This window comes from Talaromyces stipitatus, genomic scaffold (assembly GCF_000003125.1).
Source record: "Talaromyces stipitatus ATCC 10500 scf_1105507295523 genomic scaffold, whole genome shotgun sequence".
NCBI lineage: Eukaryota > Fungi > Ascomycota > Eurotiomycetes > Eurotiales > Trichocomaceae > Talaromyces > Talaromyces stipitatus.
In genome coordinates this window covers 484,346-506,936 of record NW_002990113.1, presented here as the reverse complement: position 1 = coordinate 506,936, position 22,591 = coordinate 484,346, and the positions used below count along the sequence as shown (strand labels likewise).

The following is a 22,591-nucleotide window of genomic DNA, read 5'->3' as shown; positions in this document are numbered from 1 at the left end:
AACGACTTGCGTTTCCCAACTGATGCATAATCAGCCAACCTGCATGATGGCTATTGTCAGGAAGACCACCATGTTATTTGACCGAGAACCAGGAGATCCCGCAAACTATTGCGAATGTTTATGTCCCGAGTGGCCCTATTTCTCAATGCATCTGTGCATCAGTCAACAATTTGAGCAAATAATTTATACGAAGTACCCGTAAATACGAAAGAATAGATAGCAATAGCAATATTCGGTACTAGGATGTTCAACTGGCCCTCCGACCTGATCATTTGTGCATACCTCGTATCAAGTTATGCACGAATCTCAGATGAGCATTGGCAGGTCAGTTTATCTATAGTATGACTCAATTAATTTCCAGCCTGCTTCCGAATGATGGTTTATCGTGAATCAATACGTAGCGGTAGGGCTGTCAAGGCGAAGGAATAGTACACGATACTCAGTTGAAGCTATTATGCATCTCTATTTTAACTAATCAATGTAAGTCATCTTGAATGTCACAATTATAGCATTAGAGTTTTGACTATCACCAAATCAGCTTGGGCTGGTATCACCATTCACTTAGCAACCAATACGGAGGACATACCCGAACGTTTAATGATCAGTAGAGAGGTAGATCAAAACGCCCTGCTTCTGTTTTGCGTAAATTAAGGAAATGGTCAACATGCATAAAGTTTAAGCAAGTTTCGTGAAACTAACTATAAATGCGGCCCGTGAGCACTGGAATCAGTGGTAGAACCCTGGTAATACTTGATTGGTTGATTACCATTCGGTGGCTGGTTGATTCACTTTATCCCGGGAAAATTGATTTCTTTTCACAGGTAGTAATTTGTGACACGTTAAAAAGCATTCAAGCAGTAATATTAAGTTATCGATTGCCACTTGACAAACTCAAAAATGTGGACATCCCGAGGTCGCTATCATGGCAAAGTAACTCATTCAAAGCCCGGGCCGCATAATAGTTGATTTAGTACGTCGTTACAGTAGAATGTATAGGAATTGTAATTTTTTTTAAAAATAGTAATTTGGTTGTATCATCGTTTAGGCATATGATATATGTATGTATTAATTTGTGATTGAATCCGAGAGATCTGGGCATAAGGCTGTGGCCATGGGGCCAGTAATGTTTGATATCAGCAACATAGCTATACATTATTCGGTTGGCTGACTACCGAAGTATGCTATCAGCTCAATTGAGATATTTGAGACTGTATTACACTAGCGATAATCGTATCAATTTAACTCCAACGTCCAGTTGTCAAATCGCGGGGCTGAGCCGTATCAGCAAGCCGGCATTAGTGACATATAACTGCACTCTTATGCATTTACTAGTCGGATATGGCGAATGGTTGTTTCTAATTTGCCCAAAATCTTAGCAAAACATGCTCTGAGTCTCTAGAGCCACATATACGAACATACAGCTAATCCTTTGGAACTGTAATTTCCCGTATATCGTATAGACAAATACTTAGAATATGCAGTCGAATCGTCAAGAAGTGGATTAAGTTAGCGCTAATTATAGGTCCTATTACGCTAGAGAACTACGAAAAATCACACCATCCACGTGGGAGACACGAGGGCCCCAAATGAATGCGGTTGTGAGAACGTGATTGGTGTTCTAGACTAGGAACTTATGGTAATGATTAACTATCCTGGTATCTCAGCCGTACATTGGGCTGACCTTCTGGAATATCACTAGCTTCGTGTCCTGCTTTAACATATATAACACCTTATAGCGCTCTACAGATGTCTTTCTGCCCGGGTGGCCAGGATTTATCTCTTGCGCAGGTGTTTGAGGCTTGTATATGAGAAGTTTCATAGAAGTGGAACATTTCTATTTACAAAATCGTTACATATCTAGGTAATTGGGTGTGATACGATGTCTTCCTCGCCAGGCTCTGATCAAGGAACAGCCCCTCGGCCTCGACAGCAACCAGGATCTGCCTGTGAAGAATGCCGACGGCGTAAATTACGTTGTGATCGTCAACAGCCGAGATGCAGCGTTTGTGCAGAGACTGGGGTGGAGTGCCATGTCACTCCCCTCCGGCCGCCGCGAGGACCCAAGAGAGGACAATTTAAAGCACTTCAAAATCGTGTCGGTATGTTTAAATTCTCTACGATCTAGATCTGAACATGAACGTTCATTCTAATCTGGCGACGACAGCTGCTCTGGAAAATCGCCTAACGGAACAAACAACCAACACATCACCGTTGGACTCGCTGAAGGCACCTGACGAGGATCTGGAGAAGACATCACTTGACATGGATAGCAATGCGAATCCTCAGATTCAGCAGCCTGCCTCCCAGTCGGAATCTGATACTCCCGCTTGTCGTATACCCGAATGGATGCGAGCGGAACTGTACGCAACAGTCACTTGCACAACCATATTTGAACTCTCTCAACTAATTCGGGAATAGTGATCAAACATACTTCGATAGAGTTCATCCCATTGCCCCAATGCTGCATCAGAGAGGATATTTCTCTTGGGCAAGAATGCCAGGGCAATCCATGTCGCGAACGTGTCTGCAATACACTATGTGGATTTTGGCAGCGTCATGCTCTAGGCAATTCCAAAGCGTTTGTGATCTACTGTATAATGATACTCGCCAGATGCTGGAGGTCATAGATACCAGCGATATTGATATTGACGGCCTCGAGATTGAACAGGTTCAAGCTTGGATTCTGCTTGTGCTATACGAGGTTACCAGGAGTCATTCACGACGCGGTTGGATAAGTGCAGGTCGTGCTTTTCGACTGGTTCAGCTTATGCGCTTGTTTGAGGTAGACGGAACGGATATGATGCTGTCAATGTCAACTACGGAAGATTGGGTCACACTCGAGGAGAAGAGGCGGACATTTTGGATGGCATATCTACTGGATCGATTTATCAGTGTGGAAAATGGACTACCTCTCACATTAAATGAGCAAGTAGTACGTATTGTTGTTAGGGATTGATGATGTGAGCTCGCTCTTCATACTGACTAATGTCTCCCTAGATTCTCACACGATTGCCTACCAGTGACGTCGAATTCCAAAGTGTGCAACGTGTACAAATGGGATTTTTGTCTGAGGAGATCACTGCAACAATTCCCACGATTATGTCGCCATTTACTGAATGCATCGTCCTTGCCACTATCTGTGGAAGAGCATTGCTACACAAACACTGCGCCTCTGTTGAGCGTGTCTATGGTCATACATCTAACGATTTCTGGGACCGACACCACTGGATTGATAATATTTTGACTCAGAGGATCACGATGTTGAGCATGAAATATCCTCCAGCATCTCAAAACATTGATCCCATGCTTATTTTTACCGAGATGGTTGCCAACACAGCGATTCTCTTTCTTTATAAAATTATTAATCTGATGCCATGTCAGACTATAACAAACTCAACAAACGTGATAGAATATAAAAAGCGAGCAGTGAAGGCAGCTGGTGAGATTGTCAGTATCACAAGGGCTCTATCTTTCTTTACCCAAGCGAAGGTATGCTTATGGTTAATATCATGGCTCTAACGCATGCTAATAATCTTGCATAGATACACCCGTTTACCCCAATATGTCTTTATATTTGCGCGGAATTCTTTACGCTACATCGAGAAGACGGTGCTCACTCTTACTTAGATCCACAACTTCATGAAATCATGGAGGCCTTGCGAAATCTGCGATCTGTGAATAATCTCGCTCGAAACTTCCTATTGATTCTGGATCCGATGTCTAGTCCATGTTTCTCAAGCAGTAAACCGATCACGTTAGGCTGTGAGACTGTGGATGGTAGCCAGTTTTCATTCGATCTCTCATCGTTTAGTTTCCCGTCCCATACGGACCTCGTTTCTATGGACTTTTCAAATACCATAGATGATAGGCAGGTAGGATTTGAGTGGCGGATGGGCAATTAATGCTTAACTGATTGTGAAATGATGCGTCACTCAATATTTAAATTGTACTCGATTACGATGACTTCTTACTTCTGAGTAGATCACTGTTATGACTTGAAAGATCGATGGCGCGACTGAGAAGGATGGTTTATTTGATGATTTTAGATAGCTTCAGTTATTTATTTCATGTATATGATTATCCTCTTGGCTAGGCACCTTCTTATTACTCTATATTCCTCTACCTAGCTTACTGCTCAGATATCGGGGGCATTAGACGAGTGAGAGCGAACTCGGCACTATTTTAGGTCCCAAGGTCATACATATGTGAATATTGCATGATCCTTTAAGGACTCTAATTACAATAGAATGCCTGTACTGTAACCATCTCACACCATGTGTACAGCGCTTTGGCAATGATGATGACTGAATTTGGCGATCTGACAGACAGCCCCCATGTCGGACGGGGTGCGGTAGAAGCATGCTCATGTGCGGGAGTTGTCGATATTTGTTACAAATGAAAGTTGATGGTGAGAACCGGAAAGTATACCATTGCGCCAAAAACTGAATCCCGTTAAAGAGTTAGCAATTTTACTGGTTTACGGAGGTATTCCGGTTGACAGATGGTATTTGCAACTACTGACATTGAACTACTTTTCATGTGTGGATACAGTCGTCTAGTCTCTATAATGAACCGGTTTTAGGGCTTACCGGTGTGGGTCGGCTCCGGCTTAACGGAATCACTCGCTCAACGGAATCAATTTTTACATACAAATTGACATATTCGAATAGCCTCACAAATGCACTTCCCCCTCAATATCTATAAAGGGAATTGCCGAATCAGGTAAATAAGGGGCGGTGCTTTTGCCTGTAGGTATTTGATTTGCCCGATACTCCGTGAATAGGCGATTCGTTGCTTGTGTAGATTCAGATGCGCGACCCTAGATGCGGTTGTAAAGCGTTGTTGAAAAAGGAATCCCATGAGCAAGCGCCGCAGCCTTGATACTCGTATATTTTTTTTGGACAAATCATCTACTGCCAATTCTATAGCGCGTTCCTGTTTCTTATATAAATCCGACGGCATCTTTGTTGTGATTTGAAGCTCAATCTGGGACAATTTGTATGTAAAACTGATTCCGTTGAGCCGGAGCCAACCCACACTGGGAACGGTGTGGGTAAGGCGCTGCGACAGGTAATTCCCCATATAATTACCTAGGGTTACTCTGGGTTAGAGTCGAAAATGCTTTGGTTACATCTTGAGCTAGGGCAAGGACTAATTCGTATAGCCCGAGCGATCTTGTTAAGAATATTCGTCATCCGTGTTTAGATAATAAAAGCTGAAACCCAGACTTGAAAAGCGAAGCTCGAGGCAGAGAGAGATTCGCTGATTCAACCACACTCTTCGCATTAGTTAGGCCTAACGGAAATATTCATTGACTTTAAAACGAGATTTTCACTGTTCTATCTGCTAAAACGAGAAAAACTAAAACCACAAAGAGAAATGGACCAATCTATACGAAGATGTCAAAAGCCGCCTCGAGGAATGAAAAACAATGACGGTGTTTGCGACCTCGGGAGCTTCTTTAATGCAGAAATCCCATATCTTTCCATGCTTGTATATATTTACGTGCAACATCTCCGCTCACCGGACCAATAGCTGCCAATGTTAAAGAATGCTTAAGGCTTTTGGTGGTATCAAGGAGTAATCCTCCACAGGACATTCTCAGAAAGTTGTCATCCAAGAAATCAATAAGCCTCACTGCTGGGTTGTCTACCTCAGACCCTGGGAATCGCCGTACTAAACCAACCCATTCTTTGAAGGGAATAACATTGCTTTGAGGAATTCCTAGAGCATCGACCAGTACGGGAATTGTATCCAGCCATTGTTGGCGGACAGGGTTGTCGATATGGTAAACAGGGTAAGGCCGGTGATCCCCTGATATCAAATCACCTAGCGTACTAGCGACTGCGTCAACAGGTGTCCAGGAAAGTTCACCTTCAAGAGCAGGGAATGCTCGCAACGTTTGTGAAGATTTGATGAGGAATGAAAAGTGCTCCATTGGATTCCAGTACCCACTCGTGCTGGAACCTGCAACTTGACCTAACCTGACGACCATCGGCCTGAATCTATCGGGATGCTTGTGAAGAGTCTCATCTAACATCCGCTCACAAACAAGCTTGGCATCGCTATATCCATTGTCAAGCACAGAGTTCATTTCGACACGCATTTCCGGTACGAGGCGCTTTCCACTCCATACCGGATAGTAGCCCACGGTAGATATCGAGGAAATTAGCTGGAAAGTAATTTTACGTGGACCGCTTGTTGAAGCTTCGTTGGCAAGATTGACGAGATTTCTCATGACGACGAATTGTTGTTCGAATCCCATCAAAGCACGCTTACCGCTCATTGGCCAAGCATTGTGGATGATATGGGAGACTGCGTGGACTATTCGATCATAGCTATCGCGCTGAAGACCAAGAAAAGGTTTGTGCGTATCCGTTTCAATCACCACTAACTTTGAGAGTGCTTCGGGAGTTAGGGAGATACCCCTGGACAAAAGCGCATCCTGCTGACGCTTCAATGCATCCGAACGACTGACCCTATTGACACAAAAAACTGTCTTAACCGAGGATAAATTGGCTAAATGGGCAACTAAGTGGGATCCGAGGCTGCCGGTAGATCCTGTGACAAGAACACCTTGATTCAATAGTACGGGATAGGGAGTGTAAGAGATAGGAACTGCAGTGAAGCCGCTGACCGCTTTTTGGAGGTACTTATTGACGGCCGCTTCACGTGCCCCAATGTCAGTTTTCGGAGCTTCATGCATGATAGCTTTGGGAGGGATTGGAATACGGTCGTACCTCTGGCCGGAAGCCAACGCGATGAAGATGCGCTGGATATTGACCTCTGGACGATGTCCATCGGTATAATCAACGTGTCCGAAGCCTACGGACTCTAGATCTTTTTCCCAGCGTGATTGGTGAGCAATCGCGTGCCGGCGGCCATCCTCAAAGAGCCACCAGCCTTCAAGTAGACCAAATATTACATCAACCCAATAAACGGTTTCAGTCATTTCAAGCATCATCAGGAATCCGTCAGGTCTTAGCGCCTTGCGGATATTTCGTGTAGAGACAGTCAGACTGTGTGTTGCATGAACAGCATTACTAGCCAGAATGATATGCTGAGTTCCAAGTAAATCATCTGCAGGCTGCTTCTCAATGTCATGCACACGGAACTTCATATAGGGAAAATTTTTAAATTTCTGGCGAGCGGCAGCCACGAATGAGGGTGCCAGATCTGTGTAGGTATATTCGATGGGAACGTTTAGCTGTGCCAGCATGGGTACAATCCATTTCGTCGTGCCTCCAGTGCCCGCACCCATTTCCAAAATCTTCAATGGCCCATCATGCATGGGTAATTTTGAAATAAGCCGCCGTAGGAAATCTTTCATTTGCTCGTAGGCCAGCTTGTTCAACAAGGAGTCACCATAGAGCCCAGAAACCAATTCACGTCCTTCAGACGATCCGAAAATGAGTTTAATCCCATCTATTTTACCAGTGAGTACATCAGCAAGCCGGAGACCACAGAACTGTGTAAGTCTATTAGCAAAGTTGTGATCAGGATAATCCCGATTTAACTGCTGGCAAATATCGTTGCTCGACTTGGTCGGCGTGGCCACAGCTGTACGCGTGATGACGCCATTCGAATCAATATCTATCAATCGGGCACCTTTTTCTAGCATCATATAGAGATACTCAGCCAGTCGGTCGTGTTGAGGTAGGTACTTAATAGGTTCCAACTTCTGGCCTGCCTTCGCTCCTTTGAGAGATACTCCTAGGTGCTCAAAGGCCTCAACAGCTAGAGCAATACAGAGCTGGTCTTGCTTAGGCAGAACGGTGTCAATATAGCCGGCACATTGATAATCCTCAATGAACTTGTCTGTCAAGAGTTTTGTCTCGTGGAAAGCCTCCAGCACAGTCGAAGCTGGAAGGTTCAGGTTGCCTCCCAAGGCACGTGCCGTTGTGGAAGGAACTCCAGATGTAGAAGAAGCCCTGGGTACTTCAGGCTCTGGTGCAGCGCCTGTCGAGGATCCGTTGATCTGGACGTCAAACTCATGGACTGAAAGATCCTCCAGCATCACTTCTTCCGGCACATCAACCCCAAACTTGGAGGAGATGTCGGCACGAAGCTCAGTCGAGAGCAGGGAGTCAACACCGAGGTCACGGAGAAGTGTGTTGCGAGTGATAATGCTCTCCTCAATGCCCAAGAACTCAACAAGGAACTCAGTGACATCTGCTTTTCTAGCAGAGGAAACACTGGTGGCCACATCGGACGGCGTGAAGACTCTTGTATTCTCTAGTGACTCGTCATCCTCTTCCACATCTGGATTATCATCCGAGGAATCCGGTAGGTTTGCACGAATACACTGCAAGAGGGCCTTGAACGTAGTCACTTCTACCAGTTGCTCTTCGGGCAACGAGCATTTGAATATATCTTCGATTTCTCGTGCAAGCTCCATACCCATCAAAGAGTCGATGCCAATATTTGCCAGCTCCACGTCTTCTTTCATTTCTTCGGGCTCCAGGCCGGATAGTTCTACCAGCATTGCTCTCACTTTACCAGTAATGTCAGGCTGACTAGAAGGTGTCTTCTTCTTCGGTGCCTTTACTTTTTTGGGAGACTTCTGAGGAAGAGATATATCATTAGTGGATAGAACTGGACCTGATGCACTTATTGCAATTCCAGACTGCAACTTGGTCGCTGCTGATGGGAGAGCAGAGCTAGCCGTGTTTTTAACAGCCGTAAGGCGACTAAGGAGCTTGCTCATGGAAAGCTTTGCAACTCTTGCATAATTAATGCCAAGGATAACCTCGGTAAGTTTGCCATCGATGCCGTTGAATATGAAAATATCGGTAACGTAGACCCTGTCACTGTGTTTCTGGTGAAGAGCAAACACATCCCAGGACCCCGGACGCTTGGTGTTCGATCGAAGATTGGGTGACCGAATCCATTGTTCAAAGCCACTTGCAATGTACATGTCAGTCGGCTCACGATCAGTCATACAATTGACCCATATTCCTCCAACTTGGCTGAAAGTGTCGGATAAATGGGCATCCAGCCATGTTTCACTAGATGGATTCATAACAACCCTACCAGCAGACTCGGCACCTTTCCCGACAAGTTTCTGCAAGCCACGATACTGCTCGCCATAGTTAACTATTTCACTGAAAGCCTTGTAAATATTACGCCCCTGAATAACGTCATCCGCGTCGTCCGCTTTGAGTAAAGCCGCGCAACGCTCATGATTGACGAAACGCTCAAGTCTGGCAAAGTCGGCGTGAGTTTGGGGGTCATCGAGGCTTCGCAACAGGATTTTTCCAGTAACGTGGGTGGTCGAGGCTTCCTTCCCTGTACCCGTGCTATAAATCTTGAAACTCCATGTATGGGCCGCATTGTCAAGAGCCTGGTACTGGAGCCAAATAAATCGTGATGTGTCCACGCAAATAGGAGATTGGTTGTCAACCGAATGGATTTGAGGTTGCATGCTGTCAGTTACATCTGGGTATAGAATGCGAAGGCCCTCAATGGCCAGATCCACTTCCACTGTGGCAGGACAAATTGCTGCGGTATTGGCAATGATGTGACCACTGACTAGTTCCTCGTATTTTGGTATCATGGTATTGATACGAAAACGTGGCTGCCGTTGATCTCTGTCTTCATAACCTACGAAGGTCAGAAGAGTCTTTGGTAGTTCTTCAATGGTTGTCTCCACTACCTCAAGCACGGTGGGCTCTCCACCGGATTTGGATGGCTTTTTCATCTCGATCCAATGGCGAGCCTTTTCGAATTGATACGGTGGAAGTAGAAGTGGGGCAAACGAGTATGTCTGTTTACAACTGTGCGCCCAAAAAGAGATGTCAAGGCCATTCTTCCACAGGCTAACCGTAGCATCTGCAAGGTTGGTTATTCCATTTGAGGTATTCGTTATGCTGATGGCCTGGAAATGGTGGTCTCCCGAAGAGCCCAAAGCACGGCTAGCCATAGTAGTGATCGTGGAGTTAGAGCCTGCCTCGAGCCAAATACTAGAAGGGAATTCCTGAGCGAGTCTTTGCACGGCGTGATTGAAGTAGACGGGGAAACGCATATGCTCTGCAACAAACTTGGAGGTTAGAGATGCGTGAGGACTAGCATCAATAGCCCTTTCGAGACGGATGGTAGGCTGACAGAACGTCAAGCCACTTCCAACTTTCTCCAACTCAGTTATAAGGGGTTCAACCAAGGTAGAGTGGAAGGCATTGGTGACATTCAAAACTTTGGTACGCATGGAGGAGAAAAGACCCGTCGATGCAGTCTTTGCTACTCCTTCAATAGCTTTTGCCGATCCAGCAAGTGTGAAGCTACGGGTTCCGTTGTAGCAAGCAATGGTTGCTGCTGCTTCTCCCTCAACGACCGACACAGAAAGCAGGCTCTGAACTTGCTCAATATCACCTTCAACTGCAATCATGGAGCCCTTTTCAGATCCCCAAAGTTCCCGAATAACTTTTGCGCGACCAATTACCATTTTGATGGCATGCTCAAGACTTAGTGCCCCTGAAACACAGAGGGCTGTCAATTCTCCAAAGCTGTGACCCACGACTGCTACAGGCTCGACGCCAGACGCGATCCAGGCGAGAGCGGAGGAGTATTGTACGGAAAACAGCATTGTTTGAAAGTACACCGGATCTTCAATAGCTGTTCGCTGAAAGATTCCCGGGAAAATACTGCTCTCACCAAGCTTAGTGATGATGGCCTCACACTGATCCAAGTATTGGCGCAAAATCGTTACGTGCTCATAGAGTTGCTGGTCAAGACCTACAAACGTCGAAACTTGGCCACCAAAGCAGAGGATAACAGGTCTAGGAGCAGTCTTTGGCTGAGAATTGACATCGGAACCTCCATTGGCAAAGCAAGATAACTTCTGTTCTACCTCCTGGAGAGAACTAGCACCGAAAATCAATCCCTTGTCATGGTTTCTGTTAGATTGACGGGAAACGTTAAATGAGATATTAGCTAATGTCAGATTTTTTGATGACACCGATTTGGAATTCAGAAATCTGATAAAGCGAGATGCATAAGCCCGCAAGGTGCGATCATCCGGACCAGTGAACCAGAACGGAAACTTTGATCCTTCAACCGTTGGTGCAGACCTGTCCACAAATGGAGCTTGCACAACCACCATGGAAGCATTTGAACCTGAAGCACCGTAATTGTTAATCAAAGCGGCGCGAAAGTTCTCATTCCAGGTCAGAACCTTAGTGGGAATCTCCATATGGTGGTCAGGGCTATGGTGTATGTGAGGATTGATGGCAGAGAAACTAGCCTGTGGAGGTATTTTCGCTTCTTGAATCATGAGAATGGTCTTCACAAGAGAAACTAGACCCGATGTACATTCGGTATGGCCAACCAGCCCCTTGACAGACGACATCTGAAGCGCTGTTGTACGATTTATTCCACCAAGTACATTGTGGATGCTCTCGTATTCGGCAGGATCTCCAACTGGCGTACCAGTACCATGCGCTTCAACAACAGTGATCTGCTTTGGCTCCAGTCGAGCTTGGCCGACAACATCACGGAAAAGGTCGGATAGAGAAGGTGCGTTTGGAACAAATATAGGGGTGCAGTTCTGATTTTGGTAAACAGCAGAGCCTGCAATAGTTGCCAATATTTGGTCACCGTCTTTAATAGCCGAAGAGAGCTTCTTGAGGAATACAGCTGCGATGCCTTCACCGCGGCAGTATCCATCTGCCTTGGCATCGAATGGCTTGCATTGCCCAGTTTGACTGAGGAAAGAAGCTCCTGCGAGATTTTGAAACCAAAGTGGATTTGTAATGACATTCGTACCACCAGCCAGAGCTGCTGAGCATTCGCCGGTCAGAATAGCCCTGCAAGCTTGGTGAACGGCTACGGCAGATGACGAACAAGCAGTATCAATAGTCAAACCTGGGCCGGTCCACCCGAAGTAGTGACTGATTTTCCCAGCGATAAAGCTCTTCAGATTCCCAGTCGCCGAAAATGCATTTGGGGCATGGCAAGCAATATTATTTTCATAGTCGGCTGCACAAACGCCGACATAGCAGCCGACCTTTTTATCGGGATTCTTTGCACGAAAATAACCAGATTGCTCGACCGCCTGATAAGCGCACTGTAACATATGCCTTTGTTGAGGGTCTGTGGAACTAATCTCACGTGGACTCTTTTTGAAGAATCTGTGATCAAATGCATCATGGTCTCGGATAAAGTTCCCAAACCACTTGCGCTTTGGATCAATATCTCTGAAAACGGTTTCAAATGTGACCCTATCCTTTGGCACCTCCTGGTGTTGCGATTCTCCCTTGAGAAGAAGTTCCCAGAACTCCTCAACATCATCAGCACCAGCGACCTTCAAGGACATGCCGACGACTGCGATATCATTTTCGCCAATCAGATATGGGTTTGTGTCGGAACGTTCGATAACTTTTTCGTTCACATCGGCGATATGAATGACCTGAGAGCTAAGAACTCGCATTATGGAGGGAGGTACTGGGCGCTCCGGGCCAAATGAAAGAAGAAGTGAATCCTTGTCGCTCAAGCGTGCCTCTTGCACCGATTCGAACAACTGATACCATTCGGACTTATCGACCAATATCTGCCGTAACGCAGCATGATGAAGCTTCATATTTGATAGATCTTCAATCTTGGTGGTAAAATGCGTCCGAAAAACTAGCTGGGACAACTCCGGAAATTGAAAACCAGGGTGCGTATTGGTAAAGTCAATGACTGACTTCAAGGATTCTTGGTTGGAATGACTGTGAAACCGGCCAACCAGTCCGACTTCATTAGCAATGATTCCAACATCTCTGAGTGCTTTTTGAAGAGCGGCAATGCTTTTCGTCGATGTTGTTACAGTTGCACGACGCTGGTCATAGTGCACTGAAGTGTATGCCTATGCAAGTCAGAAGCATTTCCAAGTCATTGTACGAGGAAAGCAGATGCCTACATCAGGGAACTCATTTAAGATTTGCTTTAGTTCATACTCTCCATTGGTTGACTGCCACGCGGTTGCCAATGACTTGGAAGGACCCTGCTCGCTCGATTCATCTTGTCCGTCAACAATAGCTCCGATAACCATTGCAAGGCGCACTGCAACTGCGCCATATTGTGAGATTGCTTCACCAGAGCTACTTGATACGGCAAGAGCACTGAGTATCCCAGTACAAAACCCGAGAGTTTCTGTCTTATCTAACTTCCCCGACACTGGGTGATCTTGCAAGTAACTTGCATATTGCGTTAACTGGGTAATGACAACGAGTGGACTGAGAAGGATATTCGGGAGAGGGAAACCATCATGATCTATATCACCAGATTGAATCCAGTTGTTCAATTTTTTCAACTTTTTACCTCCATCAATCACATCTAATATGGGGATATCCTTGACCAGCCTGGTCCAGATGCTAGATAGCTCATCAACCACGTCTAGCACCCACCGGTAAGAAAGCGAGCCTAGGATTGTTGCGCGTAATTTCAGAAAGGCTTCTTGATCAAACGACAGGGCCTGAGGACCGAAGAGAAGAACGATGTTCCCTTCACAGGGATTGGCTATCCGGCTGACCATTCTTGTGGGCAGTTTTACTAACGATAACAGAAAATGGCTATCATCTGGTTACCTGGGAAAAGAAAGTGGTCAATTCACATTTACCAACTGAGGACACCAAACCGGTGAAAGGAAGAGGAAAAAACAGCAGAGGAGATGGAGCTTCTCTCAACCTAAGTATTTGACGAGTGTTTTCGAGGTTGAACTCGGTTATCGAGGCACCGAGGGGTAGTCGATTTATGATCGCGTATAGCTGATATGCAAGCTTTTTACATTGGTTAAGAAAGACTGGCAATAGCTCTGAGTTTTGTATATAAATGTCTTAATATGGCTCTTCCTGCAAACAATTCTCAGCTACTGCAATCAGCCCGCTACATGCTGAGATGTCAAAAAAACTCTGGGACAATTCTGGGTCCTATCTCAACGAATATGAAGGAGAAGCATAACTTCTTCACCTCGCGACAGAGTGACAGTAGCTATCACCATACAAGTTAAGTTCCACTTATTCAGATGCAGTTCGTGTTAAATGCTAGGCTCTGATTTGGGTCGGGGCCGAAATCGTTGTGTCTATCGAACGGGGACGGTCTCAGACCTTTCGGCACGAGGACAATATATTTCCGAGTATGTATAATTCTAGAGGCACATGAGCGCAACTGGTCTTCTATCCCCATTCTAGAATACAAGTTTTAGTCGGATATACTACCAGTCAAGCTTGAAACAGCCTCGTATTGAGGGTCGTCGGCCGGAGTTTTTGCTCGGGACGAGGAGTGTTGATTTTGGGTGATACAGCTTTCAACCTACTTCGGGGCGCAATTCCTTGTACCTCGTGCTTATTAGACAATTTTGGGGCCTCGTATCAATAGCATTCGATTCTTCTCCAGCGAACCAGAATATATGCGAATATCGGAAGTAAATGCGTGTGGGATTTGTTCCACTCATTCTAATAAGAATTCCATACAAGGAATTATTTGTCGTGGAGACTAGTTATAATTCATGAAACTTGAAATCAACTCCGGTCCACCCATCACGTATCACGCCACTGATAAACCATGACAGTCTTGTAAAGAATGACAAACCGTGTGAAAGGGATACAACTGTGCAAAGATAGGCCCAACATCCTGCCTTAGTTGTGGAGTCATCCTAGATTCTATTGGATAACCTTCGTCTAATTTCTATGACTATCTTCTCATCTAATTAATACGAACAGGGTACATGTCTTTTCTGGTAGCTATACCCATATAGCATTAGATTATTCTAGAGCCACATTACGTTCGCACTATATCTGATTGAGTAATGTGTTTACCGGTATTATCCTTGAGTATGCGGGATCAAGATTTATTTCAATGTATGCCGCCCACTTAAAATACAAATCTATTTTTGAGCTTGTCTCCTTGAACGATGTCGTCCTTCTTCGCTACCAATTCGGGCATATCCCATGTCACGTTGATGTAGCGTCCACCGAGCCACTGGCGCTTCTCCGCAGTGAGGAAAGCAATGGTGTCTGCACTCAAATCTGAGGAATCAACAAAAACTATGATAACAAGAACAGACAATGGAGTCAGCTGATATGTACCTTGGAATATAAACAAGAAGCGGATGGAAAGGGTCATACTCACTGTGCTTCTCAAAATCATGCAATCCACCCGGTCCACCCATCATGTCTGTGGGACAATTCCCTGGATGAATGGCAAATGCGGTCACACCTTGTTTACCGTACTCAGCATCAATAAGCTGGGTAAATCGTAATAATGATGCTTTTGATGTTTGATATGCGGTCAATGTTGGGTTTAGTAAATGAGCTGCTACACTAGTGACCTGAATGATATATGGATTTGGGCTCTTTACTAGCATGGGTAGAAATGATCGAGCAACGAGATATGGGCCGCGAAGGTTGACGCTCATAATATTCCACCACTCTTCAGGATCAGTATCAGTGATGCCCCCATGAGAGCCGAGTAGACCCGCATTGTTGATGACAATATCAATTCTACCAAACTCGCGCTCAACAAGGGCAGCAGCGTCCTCGACGCTTTTCGGGTCGGCTACATTAAGGTTGACTGCCAAAAATTTGGGAGCTTCTCGATTCGTGGACTCTGCCGTGGTGGCTACATCTTTGGCCAGATGGGACATGTCGGATCGAGCACCAGCAGCAATAAAAGAAGCGCCTGCTCGAACAAATGAAAGTACCATTGCACAGCCGAGCCCTCGCGAGGCCCCAGTAACGAAAATAGCTTTGCCCGAGAAGTCGAACTGTCGAGAGTCTATCGCAGGATAGGACTCACTGTGAATAATCGACGTCACATCGTAGTCGCCTATATGTAGATATGAGCACAATTTTATTCGTCTTCGAGAAGTAAGACTAACCAGGTCCTTCCAATATGTTGGGTGTTCCACGGGGCGGTGGCATCACGACCGAAAGGGAAAAGATAATATAAACCTTGGAGTACGAGGGACTTTCAAATGAGTCGAATCAGATATGTGAGGCAGGTATTCATTACGACGTTGAAAAAAAAGTGGACGTCTAGGTCTTCGCGCACAGGCGAAATCCCTACCTTTTTATATATACGAAATCCAAGCACGAGAAGACACTTATTCTAGGCTCTTGTCAGACATGGATATTTGGTCTTACGCCGAATACCTTCATCAGGGCTTCTCTCTAAATTACATACTTCTATAGTTAATAACCATTTGTAGCTAGATCAGCCCCACCGATCAGGCCGGACTCCGAGAATGGGGCTATGGCCCATCACTTGGCACTACTAGTGCCCCGCAGTAACCGCTAAGACGGGGTTAGCTTGCTATCGTGTCAGGGGCCGGGCCGCTAATCTTAGGATCTTCTTCAATGGATAGCCGGTCCGGACTTTTGGCTCGGAGTTTTCCCCCCACATACTACGGCAGGTTTGATAACTGCTTCCCAAGTGTTGTTAAGATGTACGCAATCTCGTGTTAGGAGCTAGGCTCGAGTCTTGGGACTGTCCTGGAATATGAAAAGCATCGTGAATGATGGCTTGAATTGATATATATTTAAAAGTCATAGACCCAAACTACTCCAGTAAGTTCATATTGGACCCTTGTGTTTGCCATATATATGTTTAAACGACAATCAGCAATTAATTGATAAGTTGAGCTATCTCGTATCACATCAGTATTCTCCAACGAAATCGCAAATAAATTACATACATATCCGAACATGTACGACCCGGCGCTTACCCAGGATGTTCTTGGGCAACTTCCGCTACTGAAAGCATACAATCACATCATGGTCGGATTCCCATTGCACGATACCAGTAACCGTGAGGAGATAATACAATCACTAGAATCTGCGGCTCTTAAGCTCACGGCGGCTATTCCTTGGCTGGGGGGTAAAGTTGTTAATGTGGGTAGCGGTCCGGAGAGCAGTGGCCACTTTCAGAGTGTTCCTTGTGCGAAATTCTCACCTCCAAACTCAATACTTCGTGTGAAAGATTGCACAGATCTGCTTCCTCCGTACCAGGAGATCGTAGCTGCAAAGGGGCCCGCATCGATGTTAGACGGTGCAGTGATCGGACCGAAAAATGCCTTTCCAGCCAGCTACGAGGAATCCGAGACAGATCCTGCACCGGCTTTACTTATCCAGGCTAGTTTCTTGACGGGCGGTCTTGTTCTAGATTTTGCGGCCCAGCATAACATGTCGGATGGTGGTGGTGTGCTTGCAATGCTTAACGTGATTGCAACTGCACTTCGAGGCCAGGAGATCCCTGCTAGCACTATCGAAGCGGCAAACTTAGACCGCAGAACAGTGATTCCTCTTCTTGGACCTGAAGAACCATTACTTGACCACAGCCACTTGATTCGACCTCCCCCTCCAGCTGTTCGACGACCACTCCCTTCACTTCTCGCTTGGTGCTTCTTCCGCTTTTCCAGTGAGAAGCTCAATGCCATTAAGACCGAAGCCAGCAACCCGGCACATCTGACTGTGCCATTTATTTCTCGTGACGATGCACTTTGTGCGTTTCTGTGGAAGCGTATAACCTCTGTCCGATTGCGTCGACGAAACACGCCGGATGACCTGTCGAAATTTACGAGAGCCGTTGATATTCGTAAAACCATGGGAATTCCATTCGACTACATGGGTGTGTCGGTAACAAATGCCACCACCTGGCTTTCCTTCCAAGAACTGATTGATCTACCATTGGCCGCAGTAGCTTCAGAGTTACGCAAGACCTTGAATCAGATAGACGCGGAATTCGTGCGGAGCTTCACAACCTTTGTTTCACGCCAGAATGATAAGCGAAACATTGCGTATGCGGGCAAATTCAACGCTGACACCGATATGGGTACTTCATCTATGGCCTCTGTACCACTGTACAAGGCGAATTTTGGACCCCTGGGAGAGCCAACACTCGTCCGTCGACCTACCTTTGCACCAATTCCAAGCACTATCTACGTCATGCCACAGACACTTGACGGCGATGTTGATGCGCTGTTCTGCCTGGGAGAGGCGGACATTGCAGCACTTCGAGATGACCCAGAGTGGAACTCGTCCGTTGAATATATCGGATAATTTGCAAGGAAAACCGCTATTTTCATCTTTCAGAGCAAAGTGTATTGCAATGTTTCATTGCTCCTAGATTTTAAAACTGGACCCAATTGCCTACGTATCTTGGCTACTTACGTTAAACACAGCAAGTGACTTATCTATGTAGCTGTTTTCTCGGATACATCGAAATAGACAATATACCTACTACTCATGAAACGCTAAATCTAGAGAATACAAAATGTCAAGCATAATAGATAATGTGTCCTGATACGAGAGATAGACGAAGCCCATGAACATGGAGCCAGAAAAGCTGACGCCACAAAATGGAATTCTTTGACTGCCGGACATAAACTCGCAGACCGAAGCAGCACAATGATAAGGTCAAGATCAGATGGTGACCTGGCCTTGGCTGACAGCAAAAACGTATGGGAGTTGTTTGCCTGTAATTTAGGACCATTCCTCTCCGAAACTATTGCTCCAGTCCGAGGGTCAGCGAGTCAGCTGGCTGCCGGCCCCATCTTTTTCCTAATGATTGCCTACTAGGAATTTACTAGTGCTTTCAAGTTATTTAAAGTTGTGTCTTGACCACAAAAAGCTAAAAATCACTCCGTACCTCAGGCATGCTCTGCAAAATACAGCCATCTTCCTGTCACATTCACTTACTAACGTCTACTCTCACTCAATCCTTACGAGCTTACTCCCAGAGATGATAGAGGCAAGGGCTATTGAAGTCGCCATTATTGGAGGTGGAATCACGGGGCTTACCCTGGCACTGGGTTTACAAAAGAGAAATACTAATTTTCACATCTATGAGCGAGCCCAAAGTCTTCGCGAAATAGGTGCTGGAATTGGCTTCACTCCTAATGCCGAACGAGCAATGCTGGCCCTAGACCCACGCATCCATGAAGCATTCAAAAGTGTTGCATCTAAAAATGCGTCGGATTGGTTCCAGTGGGTGGATGGCTTCAGTGGTGTTAATAACGATAAAGACACGGTGAAGGAAGATCTCCTATTCAATATGTATCTAGGCGAACGTGGATTTGAGGGTTGCCACCGCGCACAGTTCCTGAAGGAGCTAGTTAACCATCTGCCTCAAGGCTGTGTCACCTTTGGAGCATGCCTCGACACTATAATCGATCAAGGAGAAAATGAAAGGATTCTATTGAAATTCCACAATGGTACAATCGCTGAGGCTGATTTAGGTAACAATTATCCCTTTCACCTGATCGGAACTGTGAGTTTCAAGCTTTTTCAAGAATATTTATTGACCAATCTTGACCGTAGTCATCGGTTGTGACGGCATACGCTCTCGCGTTCGACAGCTGATCTTGGGAGAAAATAACCCTGCATCATACCCTGCATATACGCATAAAAAGGCTTACCGCGGTCTAATTCCCATGGAAAAAGCCTTGCCAGCACTTGGGGAGTCCAAAGTTAATACACGGCTTATGCATCTCGGACCCGATGCCCATACGTTGACGTTTCCAGTTGCTGGTGGAAAGTTGATGAATGTGGTGGCCTTCGTAACCGACCCTGGTGAGTGGCCATATACTGAGAAACTATCTGCACCCGCGGAAAAGAAGAGTGCAATAGAGGGTTTCTCGAAATTTGGTGGCGCGGTGCGGACAATTATGAATCTACTTCCGGAAGACCTGGATGAATGGGCCATATTCGACACATATGACCATCCTGCATCCACATACTACCATGGCCGTATTTGCATTGCTGGGGATGCTGCGCATGCATCCTCTCCACATCATGGTGCAGGTGCTGGAGCTGGCATTGAAGACGTCACCGTGCTAGCAACTGTCATTGAGGTTGCACAAACCACTTTGTTAGAGTCACCAGACAAGTCTCGCTCAGGAGTATTGAATGCGGCGCTGGCTACCTACAATGCAGTAAGGCTAGAGAGGTCTCAATGGCTTGTCGAAAGTAGTCGCATACTCGGCGAAATATACGAGTGGCAGTACAAGCCCACTGGTCGTGACAAGAAAAAGTGTGAGGAAGAAGTGTATTGGAGATCACATAAAATCTGGGATTACGACATCGGTCAAATGTTACAGGAAACAACTGAGTATTACAAACAAAGAGTCGGAGCTTGAGCACATGTCTCCCAAGGTATGATCGTCAAAAATATTAGTTAGTAAATCCTTTAGCTTTTCCTATTTATTATTACTATGGTCTCGCTTCAACTCCCTATATAGTCAGGTTGAAAATAAAACTTTTTAGAAAGTGACAATCCTCCTCTACTCATAAGCCAACCCTAACCCTACTAAGTATCTCGGTACCTGTCGCGGCGCCTTACCCACACCGTTCCCAGGGTCGGCTCCGACTCAACGGAACCCTAGCTAAACAGAATCAATGTTTACATAAAATTGTCCCAGATTGAGCTTCAAAATCAGGCAGCCGGGAATCAACCATAATTATGGAGTGTATAAACGTACTTGGAAAGGTACTACCTCTGTTTAGTATACTCGCTGGCAAGGCCCATATGGAACCAGGAAGAGTGGTATCGTGATCTGGAGGACAATTACGTTCTTGTAATATTCTTAAATGGATACATACCTGGCGAGCTTGCTGATATTTTTACCCTTCATTTCATTCAGGCAATTATATTAAAGTGAGTCTGACCACGGTAGGCTCTCTCCATATAGGAAAGTAGCAGAGCTTACGCTCTGCTAATTATGCACTTATTGCCTAGGCAGGTTAGATGTATACGGGAAGAAATACATCAGATGTCAATTCTGACATATACACTTGTCGACCCCTGAACTGATATATACCTAACTACATAACCCACGAATAACCCTCTGTTTCTGCATCTCTTCCATTCTTTCACAGAACAACCTTCTAGATAAAACACCATTCGACATCAAAATGCCAATAACTCAATCAAATCTATCCATAATCTACGAAAGATTTGGATATATATTAATATAATAATTTTTATGCCTCTATTATACCACCACTATTCCTCTTTAAGACTTCTTGGAATCTCGCTACTCATTGCCCAGTACCGATCGTCGGCTAAGCTATGACTGTAAAAATATCGACTTGTACAGAAGCGACATGATTCTCCCACCCAGGATACTGCGTAGACCTCGCCATGACCCGGACCGTGGGTCCCTCCTCGCGACCCGCGACCCTCACCGCACCTGAGGGTCATAGAATCTTTGGAGGGTCACCCGCCAAGCGACCCTCACGGCCCGCATATGCATAACTTTCTCACGCTTTCCCTAATTAGGATGGATAACTCTGCTGACACATATTCATAAATTCGTGTTTCTTATACCTGTTTCGTATGTCCGACTACGAATCCATTGTTTTCTATCAAACCTCTATGTATTTTTATGAAATATGTCTTCTGAATAAGCCTTCTTGCTTGGTAATACTAGATTTATACCTTTTTTCTGCCTGGGAAAAACCATTGTGGTGTGTATTGTGAAGAGTTGGAGAGAGAGGCATGTAACGATGGGAAAATATATATTTTGATTATAGAAGGTAGTTATATTATAATCTGAAGAAGTTCGAACTCTGATATTCTTGGTTCGTAGCCTCAAACTTCCGATAATTCTGACTTAATGTCGAAATTGAGCGAAATATATCGATCATGCTCAATTATGTTCTGCTAAAGTCGTAGGGTCGCGAGGTCGACCCTTAGAATGACTCTTACAACCCTCAGGCTGACCCTCACGAACCCCAGTTCTAGCCAATTAGCATGAGGAGTATCAAATGTGATCTGTTATTTTATCTCCTTGCGTCTACTTAACAGAGATAGGCAATTGTCTACAAGACTCAACTACTCCTGAGTCCTTTGCTGAACTGCAAAGGAAATCTGGTAAGTCTTCTCTTCTTCTAACTATTATCACGGGCTGAGCCTAATGTTGGAGTTCTTGAACTGCATATATGTTTATTCTCAATAGAAAGGCATTCTTACAGGAGTTTTTATTAGCCTAAAGGAGTCACTATTAGTCTGAAAGGGGTAGAGCGCTCTAGCAAAGGATAGGATGTAAAAGAGCCTCCAAGGCCCTAGCAGAGTAGGGCCTCCTTTCCCTTCTCCTTCTTATCAAATTCTCTTGGTATATATAGCTCCTAATAGCTTGCACCAGTAGCTCTAGGCCGTCACAACCATCGTCACCATGTCCCAGTTTTCCAACATATTCTTATCTACTTATGAGGGTCCACCCTTGGATTTTCTTGAATATATTGCTGATGATGGTCCAAGTCCAAATCAGCTGAGTCTTAAAGATCTCCTTAGGAAGATGAAGGCTGCTCCAAAGATTGATATGGCTGAGCAGACATGGTCTGATGATTAGGTGGATAGTCTTCATGCAAGACAGTAGAAACGCGAGATTGTGGACACTTTGAATAAGGTGCGACATCGTGGCTTTTATCCTCATTCATTATCCTAATCTGTTTCTTAGATTCGAAGCCTTGCGATTTATATCAATGCGAGTCCTCAGCGCTGAGAGTCATTCTACAACTTGCAAACCAAGGAGCTAAAGCTTGTGCCAATCCAGGATGTTGCTACTTGGTGAACTCCACGTTCTTAATATTTATACACGCAAAGAAACTCCAGTAGA

At 45.3% G+C, this 22,591-nt stretch overlaps 6 protein-coding genes across 6 annotated transcripts, besides 1 other annotated feature; 4 read left to right on the top strand and 2 right to left on the bottom strand.

Annotated features, from left to right (window-relative positions):
- Positions 1–1,879: 1,879 nt before the first annotated feature.
- On the top strand, positions 1,880–2,418 carry TSTA_061430 (uncharacterized protein; the record flags this gene model as incomplete). Its single annotated transcript, XM_002339999.1, has 2 exons — positions 1,880–2,099; positions 2,126–2,418. 2 exons carry the CDS (start codon positions 1,880–1,882, stop codon positions 2,416–2,418), a joined length of 513 nt encoding a protein of 170 aa, XP_002340040.1.
- Positions 2,419–2,536: 118 nt separating this feature from the next.
- Positions 2,537–3,902, top strand: TSTA_061420 (uncharacterized protein; the record flags this gene model as incomplete). Its single annotated transcript, XM_002339998.1, has 3 exons — positions 2,537–2,932; positions 2,998–3,489; positions 3,543–3,902. The coding sequence occupies 3 exons, from the start codon at positions 2,537–2,539 to the stop codon at positions 3,900–3,902; spliced, it is 1,248 nt and encodes a 415-aa protein (XP_002340039.1).
- Positions 3,903–5,461: 1,559 nt separating this feature from the next.
- TSTA_061410 (polyketide synthase, putative) lies at positions 5,462–13,510 on the bottom strand (the record flags this gene model as incomplete). Its single annotated transcript, XM_002339997.1, has 2 exons — positions 5,462–12,841; positions 12,896–13,510. The coding sequence occupies 2 exons, from the start codon at positions 13,508–13,510 to the stop codon at positions 5,462–5,464; spliced, it is 7,995 nt and encodes a 2,664-aa protein (XP_002340038.1).
- Positions 13,511–14,809: 1,299 nt separating this feature from the next.
- Positions 14,810–16,008, bottom strand: TSTA_061400 (short-chain type dehydrogenase, putative). The gene is made up of 3 exons (XM_002339996.1): positions 15,854–16,008; positions 15,106–15,801; positions 14,810–15,020 (listed from the first exon to the last, which is right to left on the bottom strand). The coding sequence occupies exons 1-3, from the start codon at positions 15,894–15,896 to the stop codon at positions 14,848–14,850; spliced, it is 912 nt and encodes a 303-aa protein (XP_002340037.1). The 5' UTR covers positions 15,897–16,008; the 3' UTR covers positions 14,810–14,847.
- A 671-nt stretch (positions 16,009–16,679) lies between these two features.
- On the top strand, positions 16,680–18,032 carry TSTA_061390 (trichothecene 3-O-acetyltransferase, putative; the record flags this gene model as incomplete). Its single annotated transcript, XM_002339995.1, has 2 exons — positions 16,680–16,911; positions 16,963–18,032. 2 exons carry the CDS (start codon positions 16,680–16,682, stop codon positions 18,030–18,032), a joined length of 1,302 nt encoding a protein of 433 aa, XP_002340036.1.
- Positions 18,033–18,691: 659 nt separating this feature from the next.
- On the top strand, positions 18,692–20,110 carry TSTA_061380 (monooxygenase, putative; the record flags this gene model as incomplete). Its single annotated transcript, XM_002339994.1, has 2 exons — positions 18,692–19,210; positions 19,293–20,110. The coding sequence occupies exons 1-2, from the start codon at positions 18,715–18,717 to the stop codon at positions 20,108–20,110; spliced, it is 1,314 nt and encodes a 437-aa protein (XP_002340035.1). The 5' UTR covers positions 18,692–18,714.
- Positions 20,111–20,932: 822 nt separating this feature from the next.
- Positions 20,933–20,958: a sequence feature (AT_rich).
- Positions 20,959–22,591: the final 1,633 nt, after the last annotated feature.

Excerpts from the sequence above, each read along its gene's own strand:
- TSTA_061400 (XM_002339996.1), bottom strand. The coding sequence starts at position 15,896 with ATGCCACCGCCCCGTGGAACACCCAACATATTGGAAGGACCTG. Across the intron at positions 15,802-15,853 it reads CAACATATTGGAAGGACCTG|GCGACTACGATGTGACGTCG; the intron begins GTTAGTCTTACT and ends ATCTACATATAG. Across the intron at positions 15,021-15,105 it reads GCATGATTTTGAGAAGCACA|TTTTTGTTGATTCCTCAGAT; the intron begins GTGAGTATGACC and ends TTGTTATCATAG.